This window comes from Taudactylus pleione, unplaced genomic scaffold (assembly GCF_031769625.1).
Source record: "Taudactylus pleione unplaced genomic scaffold, aTauple2 ptg000217l, whole genome shotgun sequence".
Taxonomy (NCBI): Eukaryota; Metazoa; Chordata; class Amphibia; order Anura; family Myobatrachidae; genus Taudactylus; species Taudactylus pleione.
The window spans coordinates 5,688,986-5,709,986 of NW_028284619.1; the positions used below are offsets into that span (position 1 = coordinate 5,688,986).

At 43.9% G+C, this 21,001-nt stretch overlaps 1 protein-coding gene across 4 annotated transcripts in view; it reads right to left on the bottom strand.

The window, feature by feature from the left end:
* Positions 1 to 21,001, bottom strand: part of LOC148517435 (protein FAM3C-like) — a 121,606-nt gene that overhangs the window by 71,652 nt on the left and 28,953 nt on the right. Inside the window, exon 1 of one of the 4 annotated variants that reach the window (XM_088478710.1) lies at positions 8,621 to 8,696. The exons of 2 other annotated variants lie outside the window; for them this stretch is intronic. In XM_088478710.1, coding sequence (XP_088334836.1) covers positions 8,621 to 8,638 — 18 coding nt within the window. In that variant the 5' untranslated portion in view covers positions 8,639 to 8,696. Of the gene's footprint in view, positions 1 to 8,620; positions 8,697 to 21,001 lie in introns of those variants that run through there. One more of the 4 variants, XM_088478709.1, reaches the window with a different exon arrangement.

A 21,001-nucleotide genomic window follows, 5' to 3' on the forward strand; every position in this document is an offset into this window, starting at 1 on the left:
AGTCTGGCCATCGATGGTGAAAATGCTCACGATCTGCCTCTGACCAAAGATAGTTGCTAAACTATTGATGGTCGATGGCCAACCCTAAATCAGTGAGTGAAAGAAGGCTGAGCAGGCAGCATGGATCAATCTTTATGCTGGGTAGGTAGGTATTTTGCATATTCAGAATAGACTTCCTGTTAGAAGTACAGACAGTTCAATGAGCTAAAAAAAATGCCTTATAACAGAGGACAGCATTTTGCAATAATGTAGATAACAAGGTTGTCAAGCATGAGTGAGCCGCCAAGGTCCTGTGCTACTCTGCTGGCGTTGGGCGTCTTTTTATTTGCTGAAAATGCGTCTAAGGGGGCCTACACATGGTACGATTTGCAAACGATCTAATCTCGTTTGCGATTTCCCTTGAACTCCTGAACAAACAATTTTTTGCCTACACATGGAACGATTGTACAAACGACCAAACGATACAGATGGGTCGTTAACGACTGCAAAACGTTAACGAATATATCGTTTGCAGCAAACAACCTCACGATGCATCTTCTGTCTCTCTATCAGCTGGCACAAAATGGTGGAGGGGAGTATCCTGGATCAATGACGACAAATTGTCCAACTCATCGTTCATCGTGCATGTACACGGAGCGATGTGTGCAAAATTGTGAAAGATAGGTCGATATCTTTCTGCAGGTTCAAGAAATCAGCGACCACGATCAGCTACAGTGGGAGCGCACATCGGCAACGTTATAATCCCCACACATGGCACTTTTTATACGATTGGTCATTACAATCGATTGAAAGTGGGCAAATCGTGTAAAAAATTGTACAGTGTGTGGGGGCCTTAAGTTGCAATGTGATGCAACCAGCAGACTGTGCTGATTAATTTGATATGTGACATTTGTATATCTGTGTGCACCTGAGTCTGTATATGAACCACAACGGAACGTGGAATGAAAAAAGCTGTGGCTGCTACATTGTAGCACTTTGTATACAGATTCAGAAACTCAGTCACACACAGATATACAGGTGTCGCACATAAAAATTAATCAGCACAGTCTGCTGGTGCGTCTTAGTCACATTGCAGTTTTGGCAAAAAAAAACGCCCCGGCGCCAGCAGAGTCTCATGGGACCTGGCCAGCCGATAGATTGCTTTTTAGCGAGATTGCAGCAAAGATGTATATGGACACATCTTAGAATGTAAGCTCTCGCGACCAGGGCCCTCTTTCCTCACGTGCTTCTTCTTGCCTTACTTTTACTTTCATTTACAATGTCACCTAAAACTTGGTTACTGACACCTTGTTGCTTATTTAGGTGTTATGCAGCATTGTTTATAAATCATGTACTTGTCCTGCATTGTTTGTACTGTTAATAACTGTCTTGTGTGCTCATTTGTTTCTGTACTTTGTAAGCCACTGCGGAACCCTTGTGGCGCCATATAAATAAAGGATAATAATAATAATAATCGGTATGCGTGAAAAGTCCAGAAATCCCTTACTGCATACGTATGAACCCAAGTATCCTATTCCGTTCACCATTGCGTACGGCACTTGAGAAGGGTTTTGCGATTCCTGGCCATTTCAGGGTAGAAACTGTCAGGTGACTTAAAGTGATGGCAAAGACGGCCGGCCATTGCACCATGATGCTGCATTCCCAATCACAATGCAATGTTTCATAAGCCATGTTTAGATGGGTATGAGAGTAGCTAGAGTAGACTCCAGGCTACTGCAAATGTTGATGGTGTGACCAAAGCTGTGTCGATGTTGGTGTGTTTACACTCCATTGCAAATGCACATAGACTACACAGCCTGAAAGTGGGCATCTCACCGCCTGTACGCTCCATGGCACTGTCCAGCACGGGATACAGTCAATATACCGATGGACGGGAAGCCGGAATCCTGTTGTCTAAATCCCGACACGGGTCTAAAGACAGGCATCTAAATCCAGACGCCTATCTTTAGCCCAACGATGGAATCCCGACAGGACGGCTTCCCGAACGAAGGTAAGCGGGGACACTTAGTGGGGGAGGAGGGTTAGGGTTAGCCACCCTCGGGGAGAGTTAGGGTTAGGCTAGAGGAAGGGGGGTTAGGTGCCACTGAGGGGAGGTTAAAATTAGGCACCCCCCAGGAGGGTTAGGTTTAGGGTTAGGTTTAGGGTGCAGGGGGGGAGGGTTAGGTTTAGACACCACCGGGGGGGACTTAGGGTTAGATACCACCCCAGGAGTTTTAGGGTTAGGGGGGAGGAAGGGTAGGGTTAGGGGATTTACCTGCTCAGTCGGAATTATGCATGTTCAGGCTTCTGGCAATGGCATTTTACCCATCCAGCACAAAGGGAAGGCTGAGATTAGCATTGGCATATTACCGCAAGCACTACAGTATTGCAAGAGCTGCTGCCAGCGCAGGCCCAGTGTCCCACAGTGGGACTCAAACTGAACTACATTTATGAGTTAGGGCACACATTGCACAATGGTACATAAGCCTGTAGTGTGAAGAAATCACCTAGAAGATTTTATTAGGTCCCACGGAAGCACTCATAGAGGTAAAAAGAAAATACTGTATCTTTAGTCATTTTGCTAATGAGGAAGGATCTTTCTGGGGGTTTTCTTTTTTGACCTACCAGTCACCGTAAGAACCTGCATTTTATGTCAGATGTTCACAAACCAGTAATAAATAAATAAATGATAAAAGAGTGGAATACTCTGTTTGCTTGGGTGGATCCCTCATAAAATAACGTTATTCAAAACTAAGCTCACATAACAATATAGAGTAATATTGTGCTTATATTCATAGAACACAATTACCTTTATTAAATACTGAAATCCTCAACTGTGTTCCCATAAGCCCTGGGGAACCAGTAAAACAATTGAGTATTATGCAGCAGACGCTAGACCCTGACACACCGGATCCCTGTATGAATGGGCAGAATAGTGCATCCCCACGCTCCATGGTAAAACTTAGGAGCCCAGTAAGGCCACTCTAGAGCCCACACTCAGCTATGAAAAGAGAGTATGTATGTTCAGAACATGACGTGCAGTCAGGGTAGGCAGAGCCTCCCCTGTCAGACTGCAGAGTTTTGACTATAAAAATTATTAGAATAATACAAAGATATATATAACTTAATTATCTTATTTGTATTATTCTGATCGTTTTATAGGCAAAACTCACCAAACTTGCAGCACTCCCAGGGAGAGATGAGGCAGTAAAGAGCTCAACTTCTCCTCTGATCGTTCAGACACTGCCTGAGCTGGGGGCTGGACCACAAAGCAGCCAATAAGACACACAGAAAAAGAGCTAATGGAGGCATGCCTCACTGTGTGGGAGCGTGCCTTGAGCTCTGATGGACACCACTGACGATCAGGTGACCAGTCCAGGAACTACTCAGGCATCGGAGCTCGGCAGCAGCACTGAGGAGTAAAGGAAATTGGCATATACAGACAGAGGAAATACACAGATGAGAGAAAGGTGAGGAGGATCTGCTGCTAGGGGGAGATCTGCGTCTGTGTGTGTATGGGAAATCTTTTGTGCTAGGGGGATATTCTGTGCTAGATATGTGTAAGGGGGATCTGTGGTACGGGGAATCTGTGTGGGGGTGGAGGACCTGTATGAGGGGAGAGATCTGTGTAAGCGGGGCAGGTTCATATGTGTGTGTAAATCTGGCTCAGATACAAGCCAGTGCCTCCCCATCCGTTGACCTCACCACACGTCCCTGATGTGCACCACCTAAAAGATGGGCCTCATGGAGTGCTGCTTATGACCTGTAACTACTGCAGTTCTGCTACTGTCTATGATATTTTTGTTTTCGATTATCATAGCAAAGTGTGACAGCTGCAGCCAATACCAGTTGGAAATATGTGTGTACAGGTTGACAATGCGTCAGGAGTTACTGTACACACCAATGGATGGCCATAGAGTTTTTCCCATACAGTGGTGTTAGCTGCTAAGATTACAGCTGTCCTCCGCATGGCACTGCAGAAGACAGAAACCTGTGGGGCTTGAGTAGGGAAGATATGAAAGTGTGGTGGTAGTGTTGGTAGAGGGAAGGAGAGGGTCATAGCTGACAAGAAGAGAGGGGATGGCATATGCAGGGCCGCTCTTAAGAATTATGGTCCACCTGACAAATTTTGATCCTGGGCCTTCCGTCTTGATATTCATAGAAACATGTGGTAATAAGGAGCGGATTCGGATTTAACCAACGACCGTTTTTGTCCATTTTTCAGTATGTGGGAGCAAATGGTCGATTGTCATTTGCTACCAAACATTACCAGTTTTTATTGCCAACAAGCCAACTCGTTAGATGGTTGAACAGATGATAATATTAAAGGTATATGGCCAGCTTTACATATAAACTCCTCACCCAATCCTGTCCCCCTACAGCTCAAACCTCATCCCTCTCCACATACCCACTTCCCTCTACCAATGACCGCAGACTTTACCCAACTGATTATAAGTGTCCACTCACAGCTCAAGAACATAAACTCACTCTGTACCATAACTAGGGGTGCGTGAGTGGTGCCATCTCCCAGGGCTCAGGGCCCTGGAGACAGCACCGTTGCAGCCCCATGGAACCTGCATTTGGCTTGCAGGGTGCCGGTAACAGTGCTGCAAAACTACCCAAAGCATTCCTTTGAAAACTCCCATTAGTGGGACACTCCAGGCAGTGCTCTATCTCCTGGTCCCAGTGGCACCTCCCCCTCGGTATTATGGCAAGTGTTCGGGGAGGGAGGCAGCATGGAACTCTGGGCCTGATTCAGAGCCGAACGCTCTGACCCGAGCGCTCGCTCTGAATCAGGGCCCTCCTCCCTAAAAATGGAGCGGCCTCTTGGACGCTCGCATAGCTGTGGGTTACCACCCACAGCTATGCGAGCGTCCATGATGATGGTCGCGATGGTCAAGACCATCGCGACCATCGGGCTTGCGACGAGACCCTGCGGTAGGGTCTCGGTGACCGCAAGCCCTGGAGTGATTTTGGCTCTATCAGACACTCACCATCGACAGCATGCCCCCTTTGGTGCGAGACCCCAAGCGACGAATTCCTCGTCGCTCGCCGGGTCTCGCGCATGCGCACGACGGTGCTCCCTCCGTCGTGCGCATGTGCATTCGGGCACCATCGACCGACTTGCGAGCGTCCTTCGCTCGCGAGCGGGTCTAAATCAGGCCCTCTGCTCCAGCGCTGAACTCACTCCCTGTCAGACTCAAAACCAATTTCTTTATCAAAGTCTAACCCACACAATTGTCCACACACAGCTTGACACACACGTGTGCCACCCATGTCTGACTGACAAACTCAAATACCAAAATTGAATGAAGTACAACAATAAACAACTTTCTGTACGTTTAAATCATATTTTATATACTTAAATATTGCTTTTCAGCATCACACATGGTTATATTAGTGTTTATATTCTTTACGGATGTTGCACAATTTCCAAAATAACAGTGTGTAAATATAGCACTATGTATAACTCTATGTATGAAAATATATTTGATTTTGTAGTGATCACAGATTCTGTGATCCCTTATTTTATTCAGCATTGCTTGTAGTTACAGCTTGTTTGGTAAATGTATATGTTTTCCATAAGAACCTGTTTTTAATTGTAAGTTGTTGCCCGGACTTTCCCACTCTGAGTGGCGAGCACCTGAGGACATGAGCACACATGGATACGACAATGATGACAAGCAAGAGGTTACCACGACTCGGGAAGACAGTGTGAAACCCTGACCAGTTGCATTGTTTGACCTGTAATCTATTGTGTAGTGACCAGTTTATCTGAACTGTAATATGTGTTACTAAGGTACTCCTGTATTGTTTGCTGTGTATAAATTGTACCACACTGACCCTGCAAGTTAGTGCGTTCAGAAATGAAGCCTTGCGTTGCGCCAACCGCGCATGCGCAGTGTAAGGGGCGGTACTCATTGTATTTCTTCACAATTATTTTATCTTTAATAACGATAACACATATACACATACATACACACACATACTGTATATACAATAACACATACACATATATACACACACATACTGTATATACAATAACACATACACATATATACACAAACACATACACACATACTGTATATACAATAACACATAAGCACATACATACACATATATACTCACACACGAGATGCAATCGGGAAGCCGGCTGACATTACACCGACAGCCGGCTTCCCGACTGTCATATCCCGGCGTGGGTGAAATGACTGGCGTCTAGATGTAGTGGGCGCTTATTTCACCGACGCCGGGAGACCGGTGCCCGGCATCCGATCGAAGGGATGCCGGACAGCCGCGGGGGGGGAGGGTTCGGTTTATGGCTTCGGGGGGACTTAGGGTTAGGCTAGGGGGATGGAGGGTTAGTGTTAGGCACCCCCCCGGGGGACTTAGGTCTAGGCAGCAGGGAAGGGGGGTTAGGTTTAGGCACTTAGAGGGGGGTTAGGGTTAGACCCTTGGGGGGGAGGTTAGGGAGGGTTAGAGTTAGGGGGGTAGGTTAGGTTAGTTCATACTTACCTGGGGACAATTGGGATTTCCAGCACTGTCGGGCTGCCGCTGCCAGGATCTCTTCATCTGTCTGCCTGATGCTGCCGGGAATCGAACTGCCGGCCATGCGGCCGGCGATATTACATACCGAGGGCCTGATTCAGACCCAGTCGCAAGCGCTGAGCGCTCGCAAATGGGTCAATGGTGGCCCACAGCGCATGCACACGACGGAGCTGGCTCCATCATGCGCATGCGCGAGACCCGGCTAGCGACGGACACTCCGTCACTGCGGGTCTCGCTCCAAAGGGGGCGAGCTGTCGATGTTGAGTGACAGCTCGCCCCCTTTGGTGGGCAGCCGGGGGGGTGGCTGCCCGAACGGAGGCGTTCCCATGAGAACGCCTGCCGTTTGGGGGCGGCCCCACTGACATCACAAGTGATGTCAGTGGAGAGCTTCCAGCTCTGTTAGAGCTGAAATCTCTCTGGGGCTTGTGATGAACGAGACCCTACCACAAGGGTCTCGTCGCAAGCCCGATGGTCGCGATGGTCTTGACCATCGCGACCATCATCATGGCTGCTCGCAATAGCTGTGGGTGGTCACCCACAGCTATGCGAGCGGCCAAGAGGCCCATCCAAAAAAAAAAAGCCCGGCCCTGATTCAGAGCGAGCGACTCTGAATCAGGTCCCGATTCCACACACACCTACTGTATATACAATAGCACATATATACACATAAACACATACATACACATATAGAAATAATAAAACAGTACACTTACATTCCATGCAGCTGCTGCTCACTTCATTAGGCCCCGCGGGGCTTGTCGTGTTGGCTCCGCCCCCATTTCGGCAATGGTAGAAGGGGAATTGGTCAGTCAGGGGGGGTTTCTAGGTACGCAGAAACCCCCCCGATGTGCTCTAGTGATGGGGACCCCTCTGTGTGTGAGGGCCTCTGGAAGACTGCCCCTGTTGCCCTACCCTTAATCCGGCCCTGCATCTGCCCCTCATCCATACTTGCCTACCTTTGTTGTCTCTTCCCCGGGAGATGCCCGGGGAGGAGAGGCAGGTGGGTTGCGATGGGGGCGGGGCCTGACGGGGCACGTCATTAAGCCCCACCCCCTTTGTGGTAAATTACCACCAATGGCGCTAATTTAAATAGAGGGCATGGCTAAATAGCATCATTAAGCCATGACCCCTAGACGGGGACCCGCGATCGCCACGAAAATTCTCCCCATTCTGCCCACTTCACTAGGAAGTGGGCAGAATGCGGGAGAAGTGCCTACCCTTCCGGGGGTGCGGGGGGTTACCCGAAAAATCATGAGCCTCCCACAAATTCCGGGTGGGTAGGCATGTATGTCCTCATCTGAACCAGACTGCTGCACCCATTAACTGGAGTACACCTTCAGCTTGTGCTACAGTACTTGCCTAGTTATAGTGACATATTTGCATTGAAGTGTAGTGTAGTTTTTCACTACCATGTGTAATCATCCCTGTTATGTTTGTGCTGTACTTTTGTATGCACTTTATCTTGTTGTATTTTTGTATGCACTACATATCCTGTACTTTGGTATGTATGGGGCTGTAGACTCTTTGCGATACCCCATAAATAGACTTACCATACTATGGGGGAGATGTACTTAACTCTGAAAAGTGATAAACTGGAGAGTAATAAACATCCAGCCACTCAGCTCCCAACTGTCATGTTACAGGCAGTGTTTGAAAAATGACAGTTGGGAGCTGATTGGCTGGTGGTTTATCACTTTCATAGCTTAGTACATCTGGCCCTATCCCTTTAAACCGGGACACTCATGAATCACACAGGTCCTGTGGCTGACTAAAACCGAGGGGAAATTCAGGCTTGAAGTCAGCCAGCCACAGAACCTGTGTAATTCATTAGTATCCCGGTTTAAAGGGATAGCATTGTAAGCCTACCTATAAATAAGTAAATAAATTAATAATATTGTATTATTTCCTATAGATCTATTTTTGTACAGTTTGTTCTTATAACATTTGTTGAAAGGAATAAGGTTTGGATGTGCAATACTGGAGCACATACAAAAGTAGATAAATGAGCGGTTTTTATAGTCATTTATAAGGTAGACATGAAACAGTTAATCAGAATTATCATTGGTAGGGAGAGAAAATTCTGCTGATTTACCTGTAAATAAGGGCACATTATGCAGAGAGTGCTGGGACACCTCTTCAATCAGTCTCTAAGATGGTATAATTATGTGTCTTGTTTATCAGCCTCATACATACATGACCAGCTAAGTAATTAAAAGCTTTGAGTATCAGGAGTAGATGGCCCATTCTAAATCCAGCTCTAATTATAGAATTAATTAAAGTGCCTGACTAATGTCTCAGAGACCACACCTTTCTGGGTCTAATGAAGGTGAAAACAATTCAAGTATAATTAAGAATGGGGGAGAAAAACATCTCTTAAAATGTTGATTATATTGAAGATTAAATTCTTGCCTGATCGTAAAATCGGAAAAAATAAACAAGTTAACAAATAAGTTTTCCTGTTACTACAATTAATTTACATTTTAATTACAAGATGAATTTTATGTAGTTTTTTTCAGATAGTTCTTAATTCATTGCAGTAATTCTACAGATGTAAATCAGGTAAGAAGTTATTTAAAAACTCACATGAGATTTGTTGGCTGTCAGTCCAGAACTCCTTAGCAATCATACAGATGGCATTACTACCAGGATTCTAATTCCCAGTGCAAACAGCCACGTGTACACCTGAAGTAGGCAATGTAGGATATAGTTCAATCATCCAGGAGAAACCAAGATCAGAGGGATATATATTATATTTAACCCTAATGAAGTCTGTGAAACTCAAACTAAGGAGTCTATTTACAAAGAATAGGATTATGCAAAAACTGCATAATTGTATGGATCCTGGCTATGTAACTTCAGCCTCCTACAATGATTTCACAGAAATCTATTGCAAAAAATAACTATCGTTGCAGACCACATGCCCCATAAATGTCAACGGGGACTTCAATTTGACGCCAACAGTATGTACCGGTTTGGTCCCTTTGGCTTACACCAAGATGGCATAAACCGTGTCTTGCAACGGTATACAATCGGGAAACCGACTGTCATATCCCGGCGAGGGTGAAATGCCGGGCATCTATATCTAGACGCCTGTCATTTCCCCCAACGCCGGGAGACAGGCGCCTGGCATCCCGATCGAAGGGATGCCGGGCGCCGCGAGCAGACAGCCGAGGGGGGGAGGGTTAGGTTTAGGGCACCCGGGGGGGACTTAGGGTTAGGCACCCCCCCCGGGGGACTTAGATTTAGGCAGCAAGGAAGGGGGGGTTAAGCACTTGGAGGGGAGGTTAGGGTTAGGCACCCCTAAGGAGGGTTAAGGTTAGAGGGTTAGGTTAGTTTATACTTACCTTAGGGACGATCGGGATTTCCAGCGCTATTGGGCTTCCGCTACCGGGCTCTGCTGATCTGTTGGGCTGCCGCTGCCGGGAATCGAACTGCCGGCCATGCGGCAGCCGGGATTCCATACCGATTCCCTTGCAACAGAGGGATCTTATGGTCTCTCTCCCGCAGCCTGCATCTGGCTCCCAAATCTGAAACTGTGCACATGTGCAGCCTCAGACTCTCACGAGGAGTCTTTCACAAATGTGAATGACTTCTACGATACTCCAGGTATGTAACTGGCGGTTATTGCTATCACTATCACTGCGAGTTACATTTAGTACATTGCGGGAATAATCATGTAAATATTGATTATCCCTGCTGCAATGTACTATTAATAGAATTGAGGCACGATTTTTAGTATATATGAACATAAATTGGCCAGGTATGGGCTTCTATTAGCTAAATGTATTATAGACTAAAACAGTTTATAAAATGTTTACATAAACTCTGTTTCAAAACTAAATCTGCGCAGTGTCAGATTCCAGAGTTGGACAGAGGCTGCCAGGAGAGGGATAGTGAGATCCCGCTCCTCCGATAATGCCTCCATATGTATAAAGCAGTTTACGCCATCTGAAGATAAAGTAAACTAAAGGGTCACACTTCTGAGGAAGCCACTGAATACGAAGGAGGCGGAGAAACGCGTTAAGAAACTGTACACAAACCACATAACCAGTCGGTTGGTTCTTGCTTATTATCTCCCAGGAGAATCGTGAGTACGGGCACTTTATTAAATAAACAGAGGATTGGATTCTGTCGGCTCCTGATTGTCCACAGCTGTGGACCAAAAGTCTTTGCTGCATGCTAACGAAAGCTACTTACTAACCACACGGGCACAAACTCACAAATAACTGCATAATTAACAGCTTAGTAATCTGAGCCATCCTCATCTGTTGGATTTCTGCTTGAATATAAAAAGACTGCTGCTCTGCTTTACTAAATTGCCTGTTTGTCTCACCACTAAAATAAGCGAAAAATGTCTAAAAAAAACCAAAAAAAACCACAATTATCTTTTTGCTCGATCAACACCTTACAGCAATATACAATTACTGCTGGAGCTTTTTTATTTCACTATATCCCCAAAAACAGAGGGGATTTAAACAACATAGTTGTACAAAGGAAATTTAACACTCTTGTACCAACTGCTGAGTTGTATTACACAGATCTGAGTTGAGTTTTATTAATATTCTTTTTGAAGGTCCTTTTTTGGGATTGCTCTAATATAATATACCACCGGTTGGTTTCATATCCTATTTTTATTTTTTATATTTGATTTTTTACTTAATTTTATGTATTATGTGTCAAATTAATTGTATGTAACATATTAAATTATTGGTCTATCAGTGCTGTCTATCTTTTGCTTACTTCTGTTCTTGCACAGGTTCTAGAGCTTATACCTATCTTTGATAGCAGCTATAGATTAAGTTATTCCTCATATTAGGAATTGAGCGCTTGATCTCTTCTTTGCTTTTTGTTACATAATGGTAAGACCGTAGTCCCCATTGAAAGTAGTAGGAACTCTGGTCTGCATCGCTAATTCGTTTTTTGCAGATTTATGTAAAATCTCCTGCAGTGGGCTATTAGTACATAGCAACAATTCATAACATTATGATTTTATGAAAAAAAAACAACCTTGATAAATTGGCCCCATAACCCTACAAATATATTGATTACTGTACACTACATAGATTAGACACAATGAAATCCATCATAGTATAGTGTAATAATTACTATCTGAGTTGCTACCTTTGTAGGCAGGTGGAAAGCTTTGCAAAAATGTAGATGAACAAACAATAATATTAATAGCAATAATAATAAAACGATAATTCTATCAGTGGTGAATAGTCATGACAGTCCCCCCCCATAAAATCCACCACCTCTAATATGCCACCAGACAGTGACTTCACATTGGAAGCCCCCTCTCCTGCTCATTACACGCCGGCTTTTGTGCACATGTGTTTTTTTCCCTTCCCAGCAGGATTTTTCCCATATGCGCAAACAATATCTGGCGTCAATATCTCTGACTACAGAGAGAAGGAAGGAGCCGCCATTGCTCATAAGGAGTAAATTTACTAAAGTGAGAGTTGTTAGAAGTGGAGATGTTGCCCATAGCAACCAATCAGATTCTAGCTATTATCTAGCATACAGTATCTAGCATGAACTTTAGTCAGGTAAGTTCTGCATAGGGGTTTGGGGGCTACTACTGGGGGCACTGCATAAGGGGCACTACTTCAAGGGGTACTGCATAAAGGGCACTAATACAGGGGGCATTGCATGGTGTATCTGTGCATGTGACCACAATAAGCCGTACACTCCATAGAGCTGGGCTTTATGGAAGAGTGGCGAAAAAAAATCTTTTACTTAATGATAAAAATAAGAAGACATGATTTGAGTTTGCCAAAAGGCATGTGGGCGACTCCCAGGGCCGGATTTCGAGCTAGACATCCTAGGCGCTCGCCTAGAGGCCAAAGTATGAAAATTCTGTCAATGTCCCAATATCTATGCACCTGACTGTGTATATATATATATATATGTTTAGCGAGAGATTACAGCGCCAACTGGGTATAGACCCTCCTAGACCGTGTTACAGTTATGTGATATTTACCTCACACACATATATACTTTAACCCAACCAAGATTTATAAATGGTTATCATGCACTTCCCCAATGATATGGGTGTCAGCTCAACCAGTAAAAACAATGTACCAGTGGTAATCTGCTACATATATAAAAATGGAGCTATTAGAACTGGAATAGAGCGCCTTATGTGCTTATGTACTTTTATATATACACAATTGGTATTAAGTTAATTAGTGAACTGTGTATATAGGGTATTTTTATACAGACGTGCTATTGTTTTTTATGTATTTTATCCTTCATGTGGAAGAATATTATTGTTGGTTTTTGATTAAAATTTTTTACTTTTTTAAATTGTATGAATTGCACTTTTTTATATTTTAAACACTTTAATAACTGAGGCACGGTTGCACAATTATATGAATTTGATTGATATTTATTTTGGTTACCTCATTGTTTGGGAGGTATCCCTTAATATATTATTATTTGCACTGCAGCACTTTTACACAGTTCACTAATTAACTTTTACCTGCTTAATTGATAATGAAATAACGAGGGAATAGCCCACACCTGTCCATGAAATAGCTTTTGAGTTGATAGTCCCATTACTTTTGGCCCCTTAAAATGTGGGAGGCACATATAGAAACCGTTGTAATTCCTACACCGTTCACCTGATTTGGATGTAATTACCCTCAAATTAAATCTGAAAGTCTGCAGTTAAAGCCCATCTTGTTTGTTTCATTTCAAAGCCATTGTGGTGGTGAATAGAGGCCAAAATATGAAAATTCTGTCAATGTCCCAATATTTATGCACCTGACTGTATATCCAGACTCACAAGCTGGCCTACAGAGGGCATTGGTAATTATTTATATATATATATATATATATATATATATATATATAAAATATGGAGAAATTTAATTGACCCTTGAGCGACAGGTATGCTATGTAAGATAAATATTAGTACCATGTGAATAATACATTGATCATCAGGTGAATACAATGTCTTGTGCAATCACAATAAATAATTATAAATTATTACCGTGAAATAAATGTCTTACGAAATGAAAAATAAAATTGTGTTATGTATAATATAAAGAACAAGAAGTGCCTGTGCAATGACAATAAATAAATAAATATGTAAAAGATTATAGACCAAACATCCTGTGAAATGGATGATATAATCCTATTAGCTAAGTCACTAGGAACGAAAAGTGCCAGTGCAATTAAGTAAATATAAAAGAAAATGTATTTACTAGAAAAAGAATAAAAAACGCCTATTGTTAGGCAGAATCCCTAATCAACATATAAATAACATTAAAAACATATAAAAGAGGATGCAGTAAAAATAAATAAAAAAGGAATGAGCAAGTTATAAATAATAGCAGCTTATCTGAGTGTATGAGAGAGCTAGTTTTTTCAAAGTTCATGAGGCAAGTATCAATCACTCGCAACGTGGTTCGTCCTATGACTTCATCAAGGGGATGGTGTATAGATGTAATGGTCAGGTATTTATACCCCACTAGGAGTTCAACCAAGATCAGGAGTCCGCATCACTTCCTGTATATATATATATAAACACACCTATAAATGGTAGGCTTTAGCCTTCCATCAGTTCATCAGCTTATGACTTCTATATTAGAGTAATTCTCCTTCAAATATTATGTTTGTAAGTCAGTTTAAAATGTTATTATTAGGGCTACTTCCGTCCATCATAACGTTACTTCCCCCCTCACTGTGGCGCGTCATATCCGGGGTTTGTGGCCGTGTGGGTCCAGGGCGGATGGAGAATCTGTATCCACGTGACCTCCGTAATCATGCCTGTGTTCTATGGTGGTGTATGTCACCTCCGCTTGTGTGCACGTGTTCCACCGTTACCTCCGACTTGGTACATGCATCCCAGCTGGCCGCGTTATGGGGCGTTACTTCCGCCCTTACTTCACGCATTCCTGTGTTGTTATTCCGCCCTTGTGCTGCTTCTTACACATCATGTGGTTTCTTGCAGCAACATTTCAGTTGCAAGATTGAGGGCTCAATGTGGTTGGCCCTGACTAGTACCAAGATTGGGGACATCCTGGGAATCCCAGGTGTTGTAAACCGTGAACATTTCCAGAAGAAAAGGGCAAAAAATAAGAAAATCCCAGTGATGCTCCTCCATGAAGATTACTAAGGACTACAAGAACTTTTAAATTTAATTCTAGAAGAGACAATAAGGACCCAAAATAGGAAACCTGTAGTTGTAATCCTCTCCGAAGATCAAATCTTTATTTATTTTTATATATTTATTTTTTTATATGTCCGTAATGTTTAAAGCTTTAAAAAGTTGACTATAAGGAGGAAAAACAAAAAAATTATGTAAGGTCATGAATCAGGAACTCACAAATACAGGTTGAGTATCCCATATCCAAATATTCCGAAATACGGAATATTCCGAAATACGAATATTTTTAGCATGACTGAGAAAGTGAAACCTTTGCTTTCTGATGGTTCAATGTACACAAACTTTGTTTAAAGCACAAATTATTAAAAATATTGTATAAAATAACCTTCAGGCTGTGTGTATAGGGTGTATATGAAACATAAATGAATTTTATGTATGTACACAAACTTTTTTTGATGTACAAAATTATTAAAAATATAGTATAAAATGACCTTCAGGCTATGTGTATAAGGTGTATATAAAACATAAATGCATTCTGTGTTTAGATTTGGGTCCCATTCCCTAGACAATTCATTATTTTATGCAAATATTCCAAAATACGGAATATTCCGATATCCAAAATACCCCTGGTCCCAAGCATTTTGGATATGGGAGACTCAACCTGTAGTGCTATGGATTGTTTGAGGGAGGGGGACCCAAACTAGTATCTTGCCTAGGGCCCCATGAGGTCTAAATCTGGCTCTGGCGACTCCCCAAATGTATGGAGGAAGGTGCTCTGGTCAGATGAGACTAAAATTTTACTTTTCGGCCACCAAGGAAAATGCTATGTCTGGTGCAAACCCAACACATCCCATCACCCCAAGAACACCATCCCCACAGTGAAACATGGTGGTGGCAGCATCATGCTGTGGGGATGTTTTTCAGCAGCAGGGACTGGGAAACTGATTCGAGTCGAGATGGATAGTGCTAAATACATGGATATTCTTGAGCAAAACCTTTTACAGTCTGCCTGTGATTTGAGACTGGGACGGAGGTTCACCTTCCAGCAGGACAATGACCCGAAGCATACTGCTAAAGCAACACTTGAGTGGTTTAAGGGGAAACTTTTAAATGTGTTGGAATGGCCTAGTCAAAGCCCAGATCTCAATCCAATTGAGAATCTGTGGTCAGACTTGAAGATTGCTGTTCACAAGCGGAAACCATCCAACATGAAGGAGCTGGAGCAGTTTTGCTTTGAGGAATGGGCAAAAATCCCAGGGGCAAGATGTGGCAAGCTCATAGAGACTTATCCAAAGCGACTTGCAGCTGTAATTGCTGCAAAAGGTGGCTCGACAAAGTACTGACTTTAGGGGGGTGAATAGTTATGCACGCTAAAGTTTTCTGTTATGTTGCCTTAAATGTTGTTTGATTCACAATATATCAAAAAAACACAACTGCACAGTTGTAGGCATGTTCTGTGAATGAAATGATGCACACCTTCACACAATCCATTTTAATTCCAGGTTGTGAGGCAACAAAACATGAAAAATGCAAAGGGGTGTGAATACTTTTGTATAGCAGCCACCTAGCTGGTAAATCTGAATTACCAATTAAAACTACAAATAAAAAATCATGTTATAATCCAATAGTGGGCGCTCATAAATTATTCCGGAACACATAATAAATATAATTCAATATTTATTACATTAAAAAGATAATAACATATAGACCATAAAACAATGATTCCTCAAAATCTACTTTACAGAAACTGTACCATAATCACCTTAAGGATAGGGATATATTTGATTGTATATAAAAGTTCCCAATATTAATTTATTTTATTTGTATAACATATAGATTCCCCTCCGTTTTTACAATGGACCTCAATCCGGACGTAGTATGCAATTATCCAGTCTCGTTATAGATATTGCCAACAGCACAATTAGGTACCTCAGACCTTGGGCAGTCAGACGAAGGCTTCTACACCAGGGGAAGGGCTGATACTAGCATTACTATAAAGTCGCACACGTGACTACAGCAAAAGACGATAAAACGATTGCAGCAGCGTGCGACTAAGAATCAGTCCCAAGGTGCTCACCGCCAACACGTGTATTTTGAACTCAGTATGAGCCCCTTAATCTACTGTTAAATCCATTTTAAGTAATGCAGATATGAAGTGGAATATTCTATCCCAAAACGGTTTAACAAGCCTAGAGTAGGATTCATGTCTAGTGTTTAATGAGTTTCTATACGTGTTAGTTATGCACATGGTAGAATTTAGTATACTGAGAATTATACAGGATTTAAACTAGGGATGAGCGATTCGGATTCTGTGGAATCTGAACCGCTCAGAGTCGCTGCTCGGGTGTTCCCATCTGATTCCACTGCGAGGCTGATTCCACTGCGAGGCTGAACGTCATCCTTCCGACGTCGGATTCTCGAGAGACACGGTTCTAATATAGGGCGTCGCTACCGGGACTCGGCGCCATTTGTTAGTCGGCACGCACGCTGCGTACAGCTCTGCATTAAGTTGGCTGTGTACTCCAGACTAATGGCTGACGCTGTTGGTGGCAAAGTGACTGTAGGGGGCACACTGCATGCTGCGCTACTCTGCTAATAAAGTGGCTGTAGTAGCCTATGACCAGACTCCAGTGGCTGTGCTGTTAAGTGACTGTGTGCATAGGGGGCACACTGCACACTCATGTATGCTACACTATACTCTGCTGATTAAAGTGGCTGCGTGTATAGGGGGCACACTGCACGCTGATGTATGCTGCGCTATACTCTGCTGATTAAAGTGGCTGTGTCCTGACTCACAAAATGTATTTTTTTGGTGCAGTACCCCACTGTGTATACAAGCACTGTGACTCCATGGGCCATAGCCCACTATGTATACAAGTACTGTGACTCCTTGGGCTGTAGCCCACTGCGTATACAAGTACTGTGACTCTGCAGGCCGTAGCCTACTGTTTATACAAGCACCGTGACTCTTGGGCCGTAGCCCTCTGTGTATACAAGCACTGTGACTCCTTGGGCCATAGCCCTCTGTGTATACAAGCACTGTGACTCCTTGGCCAATAGTCCTCTGTGTATACAAGCACAGTGACTCCTTGGGCCATAGCCCTCTGTGTATACAAGCACCCTGACTCCTTGGGCCGTAGCCCTCTGTGTATACAAGCATTGTGACTCCTTGGGCCGCAGCCCTCTGTGTATACAAGTACCGTGACCCCTTGGGCCGTAGCCCTCCGTGCAGGGCTGCCATCAGAAATTATAGCGACCCATCCCTTCTCCCTCAGTCCCATCAACTGTATCCACTGTTTGAAAATTGACTACACATCCATCAAAATGGCCTGGCCCGTGTCTGGGAGAAAGGCAAATACACACATACATACACATACACTTAACTTACCTATCTCGCTCCTTCTTCTGTCTCAGCCAGCCTCTATGCTCCGGACACCAGCTCCTCACACTACCCACCCGCCTGCTGCGGCTCAGTGGCCCGGCATGATGCTGCACCTGCTTCAGTGTAAAAAAAAAACCTTTATTGGGGGCAAGGTAGTGGACACGCTGGCCAATGCAGGAGGGTGGTGTGGCTGGGTGAGAAGTGACTCAAAATGAGTCACTTACTCACTGTATTGTGCAGTGGACTGGGGGGGAAGCCCGGCCAGGGGGATAGCGGTGGGCACATGTGCGGGTGGCTGATAGCAGCGTCTGGGACCACTCCTCCGGGCCTTTCACTGCAGGGGCGGGGGGGGAGCAAATTATTCATCTGATATGACACTGCATGACTTAAGATGGGTACACACTTGTCCAATCCTCCGGGGATCCCACTCCAGATCAGACTGTTGACACAATCCTACTGGATCCAAGATCTGTATCTTAAACAATCCACTGAAAGGACTGTGTCACTTTACACACTCTTCCAAACTTTGGCAGACCGGCTGCCATTAACAGGCAAAGGCATAGCTACAGTAGGCGCAGAGAATGGGGCTGCTACGGGGCCCAGACTGCCTCTGTGGCCGGCCCTCTTCCAGTACTAGTTTCACTTCATCTTCTGACCTCCGGCTTTTCTATTCTCACCAGACTGCTGCGGTAGGGCATCTTGGCCCAAAGCTGATCAAAGCAACAGACATGGGCGTAACTACCACAGGTGCAAAGGGTGCATCTGCCATGGGGCCCAGAGCTGAGGGGGGCCCATCTTCCTTTTTAAAGTTACATGTGTTATATACATTTTTCACCATTGGGTGGTTCACAGGGGCCCATACAAACATTTGCTATGGGGTCTTCAAATACCCAGTTATGCCCCGGCCAATCGCACACCAGAATGGCAGTCCCGGATCAGGTGTTTTCTCCCCTTGGGGCTGCAAAGTAGAAGGTTCTTCCAATGTGAAGCCACTGCCCTGCCATTATGGCAGCCTTGGGGGGGGGGAGTACTAAGGACAAGCTGTAGTAAGCCCTGAGGTTACAGAGGGTCCCACAGATAGATCTCACTGTATATACTACATAGGAAGATGATTTACTGCACTGGCAATATTATATAATTTGAGGTTGGTGCTTGCAACTTTTGCTAAGGCCTCAATAGAGATAATAAAGGGTATATAATACAAGTTATTATGATCTTCTTATCATAGTGAGGGTGCTACCACTGACAGCAATTGGCATTCAAGAAGCACAAAAAGAAACAGTGTTGTCCTACATGCAGTGCACAATAATAGTAAATAGACTCTTAAAATGTAACTTTTATTCATAGTTATATTAAAAATAATAGAACCAGCAAAATAAATCAAAAATACATACAAAAAGATACGAAGATAAAAGTACAGAATAAGGGGCCTATTTATAAAGATAATAAAGTGGCTCACGATAAACATCACTATATATCGCATCACATCGACGCGATATATAGTCATGTTTAGTAGTCGTCCGGTCCCTCAAGGAAACCTGGACGCAGTAAGAATACAGACCTATCAGGAGCCTGATATGTCTGTATTCTTACTGCACATGCGCCCGCGTCCAAGAGCAGCAGGTCAGACCTGCTGTAATGGATGCTGGGAAAACGGGGCAGAGCCAGTGCAGGGGGCCAGGCAGACAGCATGGAAGTATGTTACTGCTGTGTTTAGCCTCGGTACAGACTACGCCATCCTTAGATGGCGAATCTGTAGCGCAGGAGCTTTCCATTCCTTTATGAATTGCACTCACCATATAAAAGTATGCTGATGCGATTCATACACAAAGCAGAGGTGCCGCTGGAAAAGAAATACCCTTCTCCACGGTAACCCCCTCTACGAATCGCCGAAGGCCGTGAAAATCCCCATTTTCAGCTAAACAGGACTTTTCACTGCTTTATGAATAGACCCCTCAAGGTGGGTACACACCTGACAGATATATCTGCAGATGATCATCTGCATGCTACAGCGGGTCCCAGCGCCAGGGGGGCAGGTAGGGGGCGTGGCCTAATCGTGCAGGCTTGGCCACACCCCCTTTGGAAAAAACCCATTTGCAATGCCGGGAAGGGGGGCGCTGTGTGCCCCTCTGCCCGGCACACAGCCAGTGGGGGGCGCTATCACTCTCCCCTTTGGCATAGGAGACTGCTCGGGCTGCTGCTTTAACAGCCTTGGACAGTCTTCCAGTGCAGCCCAGCACACAGCAGCGTGTGCTGGGCTGCTGTGGATGGGCAGCTGTGCCGGACCCGGGTAAGTAGTACCCGCTCGCGGCTCCCCACCCTCTCTCTGCACCCCTGTGTACGGACGATCAGCTGATCATCCGTACACACTTGCTGATGGACAGATATGTCTGCAGTCATATCTGTTCATTGGCTGTTCAGCACAGCCAATGCGATATGTCTGTGAACGATGTTGTTCACAGACATATCATCTGTATACACTGTCCGACGGGGGCACGATATATTGGCCGATCAATTGATCGGCCAATATATCGGCCAGTGTGTACCCAGCATCAGTGTCAGAAATTAAAATAGTGAGAATAAAATGTGTTGGCTAATCTCCCTTGGTCTCTAAATATTTATTAAATATGAGAAGCGTGTTCCTTGTGTATAAAATGCTATATATATATATATATATATATATATATATATATGTTTATGTGGAAGTTTATATATTATGACGGAAACTCTCAAACATGTCCAGTAATTAGCATACTGTAGATGAAAATCGGACCTAATAATAAAAAAAAATAATAAGTAAAAATGGTACAGACGGATAAGGTAAAAAACAATAATCACATTGATTAAAATGCAGCATAAGAAATAGGGGATGTTTAATAAATCATATATCTAAAGTCATCATTAAAAATAGCCACATAAATGAATCCTGAATTTCTAGGTAACCTTTCTTAGGACCAAATCTCCAATAGTCAGTTAAG